Source organism: Panthera onca, chromosome D3 (assembly GCF_046562875.1).
Source record: "Panthera onca isolate mPanOnc1 chromosome D3, mPanOnc1 haplotype 2, whole genome shotgun sequence".
NCBI classification, from domain to species: domain Eukaryota; kingdom Metazoa; phylum Chordata; class Mammalia; order Carnivora; family Felidae; genus Panthera; species Panthera onca.
The window spans coordinates 43,888,632-43,902,119 of NC_138350.1; the positions used below are offsets into that span (position 1 = coordinate 43,888,632).

The 13,488-nt window shown below is 35.0% G+C and overlaps 1 protein-coding gene across 1 annotated transcript in view; it reads left to right on the forward strand.

Moving 5' to 3' along the window:
* The window catches only part of MIB1 (MIB E3 ubiquitin protein ligase 1), a 127,377-nt gene extending 120,662 nt beyond the window's left edge, over nucleotides 1–6,715 (forward strand). The window contains exon 21 of the mRNA XM_078435382.2: nucleotides 103–6,715. Within this exon, the coding sequence (XP_078291508.1) occupies nucleotides 103–243 (141 nt within the window). The 3' untranslated portion in view covers nucleotides 244–6,715. The remainder of the gene's footprint in view (nucleotides 1–102) is intronic.
* Nucleotides 6,716–13,488: the final 6,773 nt, after the last annotated feature.

Genomic DNA, 13,488 nt, shown 5'->3' on the forward strand with positions numbered 1-13,488 from the left:
AAGATTAAAACAACAAAAGAAAATGTTACAAAGTTGTTATATGTTACAATGTCAAAATATAAAATGTCTTAGCATTTATTACCTTGTTATCTCCCATTCCAGACCATGTGCCCTGTATGTTTGGATCGTCTGAAGAATATGATTTTCCTCTGTGGCCATGGAACGTGCCAGCTCTGTGGAGACCGAATGAGTGAATGTCCTATTTGTCGCAAGGCTATTGAGCGAAGGATTCTTTTGTATTAATTAAGAAACTCAGTGTGTTTTGTCAGCTAAAGTATTTGGTCATGAGCTCTTAGTGAAGCTGTTAAGCTAGTTGGACATTCTAATGAACTAATTTTTAATATCATAGTTTCTTTCCTAGAGTGTAATTAGACTGTAAATGTATCAGAACAGAAAAAAAAAAAAAAACCTCTATACGACAGTGTTTGAAGTTGTGGTTTTTGTTTTTGTTTCTTTTAATTTGAAACATCAAATCCATATAATTCATAGGTAATTTACTTGTCACTTCTAAGGGGAAAGTCCTTTAAGAATGTCCTGTTATTTTTGTTTTTATTGCATTTTTCTTATAGTTTGTAAATTTGTTAGACCTCAAGAAATGTAGCTCCTTATGATCAGCTGTCCTTCAGTTTATTGTGATTTTACACAGTTGACACAGGTACTCAGAAAAGTCATGCATCAAGTGAACAGGGCAAGTCAAACCATTATGCCGCATATATTAAACGACAAAATTATAATACGAGTTTTACATAGTTAATATTGAAGATAAGATTATCTGAAGAGAGGATTATCTTTTTAAGATAAAAAGTTATGCAAATGATTGTTTCTGAATTCTTAGAGTAAATGGAAGCATGGAATGAGAGAGTAGTGACTTTGCATTTAGCTTAATTTATAGACTTAAAAAGAAAATTGTTAAACTTGAATCAAATTGCCAGTTTCAGAATGATTGACATGAAAAGGAAGAATAAGCAGTCACAGTGGGGAACTGAGGTGGGGGAAAGTGGCCAATGAAAGAGTACCTTTTAACTGACCATTAACAGTTGCCTTTCCTGTATTAATTTTTACACTGTTCTGTTTAGCCAGCCTTTAAAAAAAAAAGTCTATGAAAAGTGTACCTCAGTTTTCCCTGTGGTCACTTATCCAGGCTTGACCTGACCGGTGAAATGATACTGCCCTATTTGGGCTCTGAGGTTGCATGTTGCTTTTCTCATGTACTGAGTAGTACCCCAGTGATCTGAGAAGGGTAGTGCATTGTCTCAAGGCAACAATCTTTTTTTTGTCCCTGTTGATTCTGACAGTGTTACTGGTTCTACCTACATCGTAAGCCCTCCTTCCATTTTCTTTCAGTTGCTAAGACTTGTTATAAAGAAAACACTCTATATCTACAAATGAGGATATTATTTAAATTGCCAACAGTATCCAAGACATAGTAAGTAACCTAATAATAAATACTTTAGAAAGAGTGACCAGGACATTTACAGAAATATGTCTGATTATCTGCAGTTTTTCCTTTAACTCAAACTTTTGATTCTAGAGCATCTAATAATTTTCTGCCCTTTGAATGAGTAATGTTACTCTGTCTAGGATGAATATACATATAAATAAGTGTTTTGAGGTCATTGCTGCTAGATTATAAAAATATCACCTGTTTACAATGGTGTCTACTATATACTGTGTATAAGCTTACTCCTAAGGATAGTTATCTTGTAGCTTTTTCTTTTCTTTTTTTCTTTTGATTCTGGTTATTCCTTCCTTCCTTCCTTCTTGCCTGCCTGCCTGCCTTCCCTCCCTCCTTTCTTCTCTTTCTTTCTTTTTCTTTCATTTCGGCAACTAAATTTAAGAATATTCCTGGCAATTTAATGGCTGCTGCTTTTGCAAGTCCTGGTGAAAACAGTGGTGAGCTTTGCTGGCTGATTTTGTAGTTTTGGTGATTCCGTATCTGTGTTTAGCTAAATAATTTAGCATTTAGAATAGTAAAATTTTTATAAGTTTTGAATTTGAAAATTTGTATGGATTCAGTTATCTAATAAAGGGCCACTGAGGCTATTTTTTTAAGCCATATTTCAAAGTTATAAAAAGAGCATCTGACATGATGTCACATAAAGAAATAGACTTATTTTCTTTCAGATTTGAGAATAGCAACAGTCAGGATTTTTTTCCTTCCATGCCATAGGCTGCCCATCTCTTTTCCACTAGGTCAGCTGGAGAGGAGGGAACACCTGGCTGACTCATGCACAGTTTGGCCAGCCAGTGAATTCTGTCCAGAGCTCTACTTACATCTTTTTTGTCTTTTGAGCTTGCTGTTCTTAAACTTACATCCCTAAAGGGCAATTTCATTTTCCAGACTAGTTTATTTCTTCTAAATTAAAAATACAATAACATAAACTATTACAAAAGTCATATAAGGTCACTGTGATTATAGTGTTGTGTGTTTGTGCATTTTCTATATTTGTACCACTCTGAAATTTGTTTAATGAATAGAAAACGTTTCTCTCTTCATGTTTTCAAGCACCTGAAAAATTATTTTAAATTTGTTTCGTGCTTGTGAGCAAGAATAAGGTTAAGAACAGAGTTGTTTAAGTGACTATCTTCTAACTCTGAAATTGCTACCTCTTATGTGTCTCTCAGCAGTACTTTCCCAATTAGGTATGTTTCCTTCTCATCAGCTCGTCATCTTGTGCCTCAGAAGAGCTTTTACTTTTCCTAGAATCATTTAAAAAAACACAGCAGACATTCATTCAAAAATGTATTTATTGGGCCTCAGGGGCTAGATATACAACATTGAAAAATGGTCAGCATTTAGCACACACTGAGTCTATCATGCAGCAGTTGTACATTTGAAGAACTCTGTAGTCAAGAAGGGATCCAAAGGTACTGGTAACATTTCTTCCTAATGTTTCAGAAGAGTTGTCATAAAGTAGCATTTGGATTCCCTCTCTGTATTCCCTTACTCCTACCACATTTTCTCCTTTACTCTAAGATTGTCAGCCTTGTTGCCCAAAACACACACACAACTTACCAGATGGTGCTATTCTAGTCATTTTTGTTCACATAATTTAACATTCTTACTGCTTATATTACTAACGTATTGAATTTTTCTGGGAGCAAGAAGGCTTTTCAAGTGAAGATCACTTTGTATTAGTGTAGGGTATGATATTAGACAGTGTTTAGCTGACCAAATCATGTTTGGACAAAGTGTTTGTAATTTTAAACATTGAAAATTGGCCAGCTAGTTACTGAGACATAACATTAATTGATAATATTGAAAATAGCATTCTTAAATTTGTATCTTTGATGGCTTTAGCCTGTAGGAACTAAATTTTAGCATGTTGAAATGCATGCTGCTTAAGACTAGTCCAACTCAAATGTATAAACTTGCTGGGTCATTTTTACATAGTAGAAATACACAATCTTGTTATGTGTTGCCCAGTTGCTGTCCTTTGTTTATTATGAATTTTGGACCCTTAGTGATGGGGTAGGATAGGAAGACAGTAAGGAGTTGCAAGCAAGCAAGCAAGCAAGAAAAGTCAGTATCTGAGTTTAGAGAAAAAAAGGGGTTTAAGAAAGTCATGTAGATTTCATCAAAGCGGTAAGCAGAGAGAGTATATTTGAATGAACAATATAAAAAAGGTCTCTTAATCAGTTTTTAGTGTCATTTAATTTGCAATTGCTTTGTAAACTATACAGTTTAATACATCTGGCTTTAAAAAAAGGCCAAAGGAAAAGCGCCTATCCTCTCAGAGTGTCTAAAATGTTATAGTAATAATTTGTGTAAAAATTGAATATTTGGAATAGAATTTTTTTTACATTTTTTTTAATTGTGGTAAAAACACATAACATGAAATTTACCGTCTGCACCATCTTTTAAGTGTACAGGTCAGTAGTGTTAACTATATTCACATTGTTGTTAAACGGCTATCTGGGAGAACTTTCTCACTTGCAGGATTGAAACTCTATACCCATTGAACAATAATTCCCTTTTCTCTTCACCCCCCCCCCCCCAGTGGAATAGCATTATGGTTAAATAGAAATCAAGGAACAACCTTAATTATCTTAATTGTTTGTGTTTGCAAGATTTAAAGTCACGGTTAATACTAAGTTCCTTAAAATTTGAGGGATGACAGAATTTCTTCCCTTCCTCCCAACTGTTATAAATCATAATTGAGTTGATTTTAAATGTCTGTTAATTGGAAGGGTTTGTTACTTCATTTGGAGCTGGAGGGGAGAAACACATTTGAAACATTAGAATTAGGTTAGCTCTGAATTTGGGAAGGTAATAGATTTTCACAGACTATGTGTGCCTTGTCGAAAATGTCAGTTGTCTTTAAGTCTCCTTGTAACGGTCTCAAAATTTTTTTTTTTCTCTCAAAAACTCAACCTAATTTTATTTGCTTGAATATTAATGATAGGAATGCATACTGATACTACTTGATAATCATATAATAGCCTTGGAACTTTAACATATATATATATATCTATATATATATATCTATAGCAGTATTAATAATCATAGTTGTACTTCTTTAAAACATTAAATTTGAGGAAAAACTATTTAATGATGTCTCATTTGTACATTGCTTTGCTACAATGAGGGGAAAGCCTTTAGATTGAGACTCAGTGTACTGGTAAATGGTTAGTAGTGGATGAAACTAGAACATAAAAATATGAACGAGTTAGGGGAGCTGATGAATTAAAATTGTAAGTTGCTACATCAGCATTTTCTACCTCCTTTTCTGTCAGAGTATTGCTTTTCCAGCTCTTATTCTTATTTGTGACTAAGGCGGAGAGGGGAACCCGAGGTTCAGATTGAGATTCTTATTTTGTTGAGGATTGAAGCAAGTAGGTACAGGAAGGGTGACCGGCCACGTCACTTTGGTGCGTAAAATCCATAATTACAGGTTGTAATTGACGTGTACAAAATGTGTGAGAAAGATAATATTACTGGCTGTTTTACTTCTCCTGTGTGGTCTACATGACTTTGTTTCATAAACATGACTTCTTTCCTACACAATGCAAAATGGTCTTGTAATTTTCTATAAAAGAAACAAATATGCCATTTTGTCTGAAATCTATAATTTCAGGAAGCTATTGAAAGTTCTGACTCAGGGCTTTGTAACAAGTTTAAGCAATTGTTAATTATATTTTGGAAAATCCATCTACATAATTCTTCAGTGCCTTGAAAGAATTATTAACTTGGCAACACTACTAAAACTTTATAGAAGGCTGTCTTTAGCGTGCGTGTATCATCACACACATTTATACAAGCGTATTGCTTAGCTTGTGTGATAGCAATACTGCATGTGTGCTGGCTTTGGGTAATTCTTTAAAGGGAGTTTTCTAGATTTGCACTTGATATTTGTTTTTTAAAAAACTGATTATTTATGGCCATGACACTGTTACCAGAAAAATAATTCTGTAAGTCATTATGCAAAGTCATGTATAAGTAGCATCTGGGAAGAAGAGCAAGGGTTCATACAGTTTGCTGTTTTAAAATGAAAAGAGGATCTGTTTGGTAAACACAGATTGTCTTCCCCTCAAATGAAAAAAAGAACTTTTGTTCACGTGATTCGGTTTAAAAAAAAACTTTTTTAAGGGAAATAATGGATTGCATGTTCTTCTTAATGCTAGTCTTATTTAGCCTGAATCCACAAAGTTGTTTTTCTGTTAATTTCAGTATGCTTGTCATTCTAAATACCATATATTCAGTGTGATAGAAAGCAATTTAATCGACGCGTAGCAGTGTTTTTGCTTTGTGTTTTTCCCAGTGTTTTTTAGCTCCCACTTGATTAAAGTCTTGCTCGTGAATAGAGTTTCTGTATGGCAAATGATTCTTGCTTATTATTAGCTTTTGTTAAAAAAAAATGCTTAGCAAGAACTAAGCTTTTAAAAATCAATGCAAACATTTACCATTAATAAAACTTATGATGTAATATCATTCTATAATGCTTTTCTCTGATCTTTTGAAGTATTCTTTATAGAAGTATATATGAATTTTAATTTTTAAGGTATTTGAAGACCTATCTCAATGTATCAAATCTGTTATTGGAAAGGAAATTATCATGTCTTTGAGAAACAAGGACATACATCTCCAACTCAATATAAGACATAGGTGCCCACATCTGGAAGGCTCTCATTGCAGTTGTTTACATTTAAGGTACCTCTATCTACAGGGCCAAAGAAGCTTTTCATATTTTAACACCTCACACTCTTTCAGGATATTGTGAAAGTAGTCTGAATAGGATACATTTGATAGAAAATAAGTCAGCCAGTCAGGAAGACTCAACTTTTTCTATACAGAGTTTATTCCTTTTCAAAATTCAGATGTAGATTTCATGTTCTAAAGATATACATTTTAAAGCAATGATTTATTTGGCTTTCTTAGTGTTTTGTGACTAAATCAGTAATTTGAATGGTTTGGAGTTATTTTATTTTTCAAGTTAATAGAAGCAGTTATTTGTCATTGAGAGGTTGTCTGGTTCTAGTTCAAAAATTCAGTATGTGTATCTGGAATGTTCAAGAGGAAAACCATCTGAAACAAAATCTTTTAACTGTTTATTTGAAAAAAAAATCTGTATTCCAACTCTAAAATTGTGAATTTATTTTTGGATAACCTCTAACTGTATTTCTGTTGCTGTATAATTAGATATTTCATGGCAATATTTTTTATTAAATTGAAACTGTATAGGTTTTTAAAATAAAGACATTTTAGAAAATCTGATTTATATTTTTTATCATTGATAGTCATTCATCTTTCACAGAAATTCAAATTATTTGTTAGTTTTACAGTGTAGCATTTCCCAAACTTACTGACAGTGAAAACTTTTAAATGGTGCATTACAGAGTAGTGATAGTTTGTAAGATAGAATGAATGCATGGATTAAAGTAGAACACCAGAAGTTATTTCAGATAAGTTAATTGCTGAAGAGCGATCATTTGGCAAATAGGTTTTTTTTCTTTTAAACAAAACTAGTTGATAAACTCATTTTGTTAAATACACACACACACACACACACACACACACACACACACACACACATCCCTTATAAGCATAATATGAGAGGATAAGACAAGATCCAGAACAGAGGTCATTGATCACTGAGTTGGTGACATATCAATGAGACTGTTAGGTAATGCTGCCTCTGCACTAATGCTCTAATCAAATGTGTGTATTCATGCTTTAGGTACCTTATTTATATCAGGTCCTTGCATTCTCAAATATGGCAGCTTTCTGAAAGGCCAATTTTCAAGTCAAATAAACATTCTTTACTTTTCTTATATTTAAGAGTATTACCCTCCTTTCCTGTTCTTTTCTTCCTTCCTACAGAACACCAGTTAACATCTTGAGTGGAACATTGACATACAGATTGGAAAAAGCTTTTACAGGGGATGCTAACCCTGATTTAATAGGGAAATAGGGAAGCAACCAAATAAGAGAGCTCTGACCATGGCCAACCCGTACTGAAAAAAAGACTTGAGATTCAAAAAGTTTATATGCTGTCAGTATACAAGTATAGTACAAGAGTATCATAGTGGTTTCCTATTGCTGCCGGAAAAAAATGACCATGAGTGTAGTGGCTTAAAACAACAGAAACTTATGATCTTAACAGTTCTGGAAGCCAGAGATTGGACAGACTACTAGTCAGAAAATCCCAAAGTTTTTGGAGATTAAACAATACACTTCTAAATGACATGGGTCAAAGAAGTCTCAAGAGAAATTATAAAAATGTTTTGAAAATACAACTTGTCAGAATTTGTGGGATGCCATGAAAGCAGCTCTTACAAAGCAACTTGTAAAATTGACTGTATACATTAGAAAAAGATATAAAATTGTTCATCTAAGCTTCCACCTTAGGAAACTAGAAAAAGAAAAGCAAATTAAATCCAAAGTAACCAGAAGAAATAAGAAAACAAAAATCAGTGAAATTGGAAATAGAAAATCAACAGAGAAAAATCAAAACCAAAAGCTAACTCTTTGAAAAGAACAATCAATAAAATTAATAAACCTCTAGCCAGATTATCTAAGAAAAAGAGAAGATACAAATTACTAATATTAGGGGTATTTTTTTAAGCTTATTTATTTTGAGAGAGCACAAGCTGGGGAGGCACAGAGAGAGGAGAGTGAGAGAATCCCAAACAGGGTCAGCGCTGTCAGTACAGAGCCCAACTCAGGGCCCGAACCCACAAAATGGGAGATTGTGACCTGGGGCAAAACCAAGAGTTGGACACTCAGCTGACGGAGCCACCCAGGCGCCCCACAAATTACTAATATTAGGAAGGAAAGATGTGCCATCACTACAAATCCCATGGACATTAAAAGGATAATAACTCAATGCCCACAAACTTGATAAATGAAATGGAACAATTCCTTAAGACAAAATATACCAAAACTCACACAAGGAGAAATAATCTGCATATACCTATTTCTGTTAAAGAAATTGAAGCATTAATTACCTTTCAAAACAAAAAGCAGCAGGCCCAGATGGATTCACTGGTGAGTTCTACCAAGCATTTAAAAGAGAAATTATACCAACTCTACAATCTCTTCCAGAAAATAGAAGCAGAGCCAACATTACCTTAATTAATTACCAAAGACATTACAAGAAAGGAACACCATAGCCCAATATCTCTCATGAACATAAGATTTAAAAATTTGCAACACAATGTTAGCAAATTGAATCCAATAAAATATAAAAAGAATTATACATTGCTACCAATTGGAATTTATTCCAGGTATACAAGTCTCATTTAACATTCAAAAATTGATGAAATCCATCACATCAATATGCTAGAGGAAAAAGTCACCCTAACAGTAGAATGAGAAAAAGCATTGGACAAAATCCCAATTTGTGATATAAAAGAAAATGTATGATGAAAAATTTCAGTAAAATAGATTTAGAGAAGAAACTCAATATGATAAAAGAGCTCCTATAAAAATGCTACAGCTAACATCACACTTAATGGTGAGAAACTAGATGCTTTCCCTGTAAAGTTGGGAATGAGGAAAGGATATCGCCTCTTTACCACTCATATTTAGCATTATACTAAAGTCCCAGTGAATACAGCAAGACAAGTAAAGAAAATAAAAGGTATACATGTAGGAAAGGAAAAAGCAAAACTGTATTTGCAGATGATATGATTGTTTATGTAGAAATTGCCAAAGAATTGGCAAGAAAACTTGTGGAACTAAGAAGCAAATGTTGATGTCCATAAAATAACTTGCTGGAATTTTGATTGAAACTTCATTGAATCTATAGATCAATTGGGAAGAACTGACATCTTAACAATATTGAGTCTTTATTAAGATAGAATATCTCTCCATTTATTTAGATTTTTTATTTCTTTGGTGAGGGTTTTGTAGTTTTCCTCATATGGTTCTTGTACATATTTTGTTATATAATACATACCCAAGGATTTCAGAGGCTTTGGTTATGTAAATAATATTGTTTTTAATTTCAAATTATGAGTTTTCATTGTTGATATATAAAAAAGCAGTTAATTTTTGTATATTTGTATCTTGTAACCTTGCTATAAACTGATCCTGAAGCTTTTATATGGAAAGACAAAAGACCCAGAATAGCCAACACTATATTGAGGAAGAACAAAGTCATAGAACAAACACTACTTGGTTACAAGGCTTATAATAAAGCTAAAGTTATCAAGACAAGTGTGATACTGGCAAAAACTTTGTTTCTTGGCCTTTTCAATGGGAAGAGCTAGAAACATTTTTAAGAAAAAAAATATACCATGAGTTCAAACAAACTTCCAATTTGGGACTCCTGGCTATTTATCCTCACTGATCTTATATCTACATCTCTTTTCAACCATTAAAAAATGTATTTTTTTATTGCACAAAAACAATGTTATCACCAACAATATGGCTTCTGAAAACAGTTAAAATTTTTTCTGCAATTGTTATTGGTGTGTATCTCACAGGGATATTTACTCAAATTACTGTGTTTTTTTAAAGCTAATTTTAAAAAGTGTTTTTATTTATTTTTGAGACAGAGAGAGACAGAGCATGAGCAGGGGAGGGGCAGAGAGAGAGGGAGACACAGAATCTGAAGCAGGCTCCAGGCTCTGAGCTGTCAGCACAGAGCCTGACACGGGGCTTGAACTCAAGGACTGTGAGATCATGATCTGAGCTGAAGTCGAACATTTAACCAACTGAGCCACCCAGGCGCCCCTCAAATTACTGTGTTTTTTAAGCCTGCTGGAATAGCTCATTCTGTGTAGTTATGCTGCCAACTGGGTACACAGGTTTACTTTTACTTTTGGATATTAGGAATTGCTTTATTCATTCCTTTATTGAATTTTATTTTAAATTATGTAAAATATGTACACTATTCCAAAGTGAGCTCAACAAAACATTATATATTCAAAGAAGTCTGCCTTCCATCTCTGTCCCTTCCAACCTCCATTCCCCATGTAAATAATATGGTTTATTCTCCATTGTTATCTTAATATTAGGAAATACACACATAGAATATATTGATGCCCTGTTTCTTTTTTAAAACACAAATATGCATACTGTGTATGAAGTCTCCACCTAACCTCATATTTTAATAATGACTTTTAATACTTTATACACCTTTTTTTCCCTATTCCTCTGTAGAGACACAAAGAAAAGAAGAGGAGCTTATCATTCCAGAGCTTAGGCACCTTGGGAGAGTGGTCTATAAAGTCACGATTCTGGGCTACCCTGCTTGATAGTTGGAAGGTCCAGGTTGTCTGGAAAGTTGTGAGAATCCTTCCAGGGTCTTGGCCAAGTTATTCCAAGCCAGACTGATTGGTTCCCTCTAACCCAGTCTCTCCAGTTTGTGTCTGTGATCCTTCAGCCCCCATCTCCCCTCCTCTGGAAAGAAAGGGAAAGAAGAGTGAGGAGGTGTTGCCCAACTCTAGGTACCCTCTGTGGGGCAAAAGCAAGTCAGCTTAAGTGCTTATCCAAAGTTCCTTCTTTCCATCTTATTACTTCCCTGCTTGGGAGAACCCATCCTCTGAAGAATGCTGAGGGCTTTTTACTCCAAACATTAGGAACCTAAAACTGCAGGTTGGGAAAATAAGGATTGTTTCCTTCCAGTCATAGCAAAGAGCATTTACTTCTGAGTGGGATCTTAGGCATTTCCTATGGGAAGATAAATGAAGACACACACCAGAGCCCAGAACTGTCCTGCTGGCTCCACTGGGGAGGAGAAGTGGTGTTCTCTGTGCCCCTCCAAACCCCTCCCTCCTGTGGAATTTTGCTTGCACAAGGGAAAGAAAGCATCCTGGACAAAATGTCTTTTTTATCTGTGTGTATGGTCAGAGACTGTGTCAAACCTGGCTTCAACTAAGAGAATTGCTCATTGAAGAGAAAATTCTATTCGCTCTCTCTCTCTTTTTAAAAGATCTGTAAAGTAGTGTGAAGGAACTGTCTACAAGTCCAGGATAATGAGTAAATATGACATCATTACGTTTAATGATAGCAACATAAGCATTCATTTAGTACCTATATGTGCCATGCACGGGCACTTTATATACATCGTCTGATTTAACCACTAACACTTTTAGTTTCATTTTACCTCTGAGGATGGGGAGCTCAGAGAGATTAAACAAATTTCTCACAGTCTTTCATTTAGTTTGTAGCTGTGTTAGGATCCAAAATTGGTTTTCTCTGGGGCACCTTGGTGGCTCAGTTGGTTAAGCATCAGACTCTTAGTTTCAGCTCAGGTCATGATCTCACGGTTTCGTGAGTTCAAGCCCCAGGTGGGGTTCTGTGCTGGCAGCACAGAGCCTGCTTGGGATCCTTTCTCTCTCCCTCTCTCTCTGCCCCTCCCCACTCACGCTGTCTCTCTCTTTCAAAATAAATAAATAAACCTAAAAAACTCACAAAAAAACCCAAAATTGTTTTTCTTTTTCTTTTCTTTTCTCCCTTCCTCCCTCTCTGTGTCCCTCCCTCCCTTCCTTCCTTCCTTTCTTCCTTTTTTTAAACAACAAAAGGCCATGTTTCTGACAGCAACACCTCCTGCCTCTGATGAGAGCTCTGAAGTGTGTCAGAAAAAAATTGATATGAGAAGTAACTAGAAAGGAGAATTTCAAGTTGAATGGGAAGAACCTGGGCAGTTAGTAGCATACCTCACCTACCTGCTCCTTGAATTTTTCCCTGAAGAATTCTAGTAAAACAAGGTCCCTAAACTGGGATCACCACTGGGTGCAGCAACCTCTCTTTCCCACAAGAGGTCAGTAAAATCCTCTTAGTGAATTGAAGACCTGTTGCTGCCACTAACCACTCCGTGGCTCAGCAGTGGAGCAGTAAGGATCATCCCTTTATTGAAGAGACCTCTGACCTTCATATATTCTCTTCCGTATCATGCTGCTTTTTCCAAGCTGAGTCATCTGACACCTGAACTCTATCCTCACGCTACCATGTGGTGTGAAACAAATGCAATGAGCACAAAGGGACTCCATTCATTCTCTACTTTTAGTTTAAAGTGATGTTTTTGTTAAAACTTGCTAAAATATGATTATATAACTAATTATAAAATATGAGTACAAATTATTTCTTAAAATGTTATGTCTTGTAATTCTGGTATCTGAATAACTATTTACAACAAGAGATGACTGGTGTAAAGCAGTAACAATATCCTTAACACTTAGGAAGTGCCTTCTAAGGCATTCTGGTTTATGCTTTATGTTACATTTGAACCCTGACAGTCTGGCCTGAGTCCTTGCCTACGATCATTGTGATGTCCTGCCTCTCTGCCAGAGAAACAGAAATCAGTGTTTTTGATGGTTCTGCAAGAGTAATTTTCAGGTGTATAAGCCAATATGGACATTGAAGAGATGGCTCAAGATCTTGTGGGGCTGTGGAACTTCCATAATTTAGGGCACCCTCTTTAGAAAAATAAAGTAAATAAATAAATAAAGTAAATAAATAAAAATGTAAACATGAAAGTAAATAAATAAAGTAAATAAATAAATAAATAAATAAAGTAAATAAAAATGTAAACATGAAAGTAAATTTTTTTTTTAAATTTTTTTTTTTTTTTTTTTTTTTTTTTAAATTTTTGGGACAGAGAGAGACATAGCATGAACGGGGGAGGGGCAGAGAGAGAGGGAGACACAGAATCGGAAACAGGCTCCAGGCTCCGAGCCATCAGCCCAGAGCCTGACGCGGGGCTCGAACTCACGGACCGCGAGATCGTGACCTGGCTGAAGTCGGACGCTTAACCGACTGCGCCACCCAGGCGCCCCCATGAAAGTAAATTTTTATTTAGAATGAGAAAATAAATCACAATAAATCAATTAGAAAGAAGACTACAAACGTCTCCAAATCTAGGGGAAAAGGCATATTTTCATGAAGGAACTGCCTGACATATCTAAAGCTCTCCCCTCATGTCTTGACAGGAGAGAACGTCCATTTTGACTAGGTGTTCTTTGCCTTTCCATTTATGTGTGTGATGACTGGAAGAATTTGTCACAAGCCAGCTTCTGGCTGTATTCGTTTCAAACTAT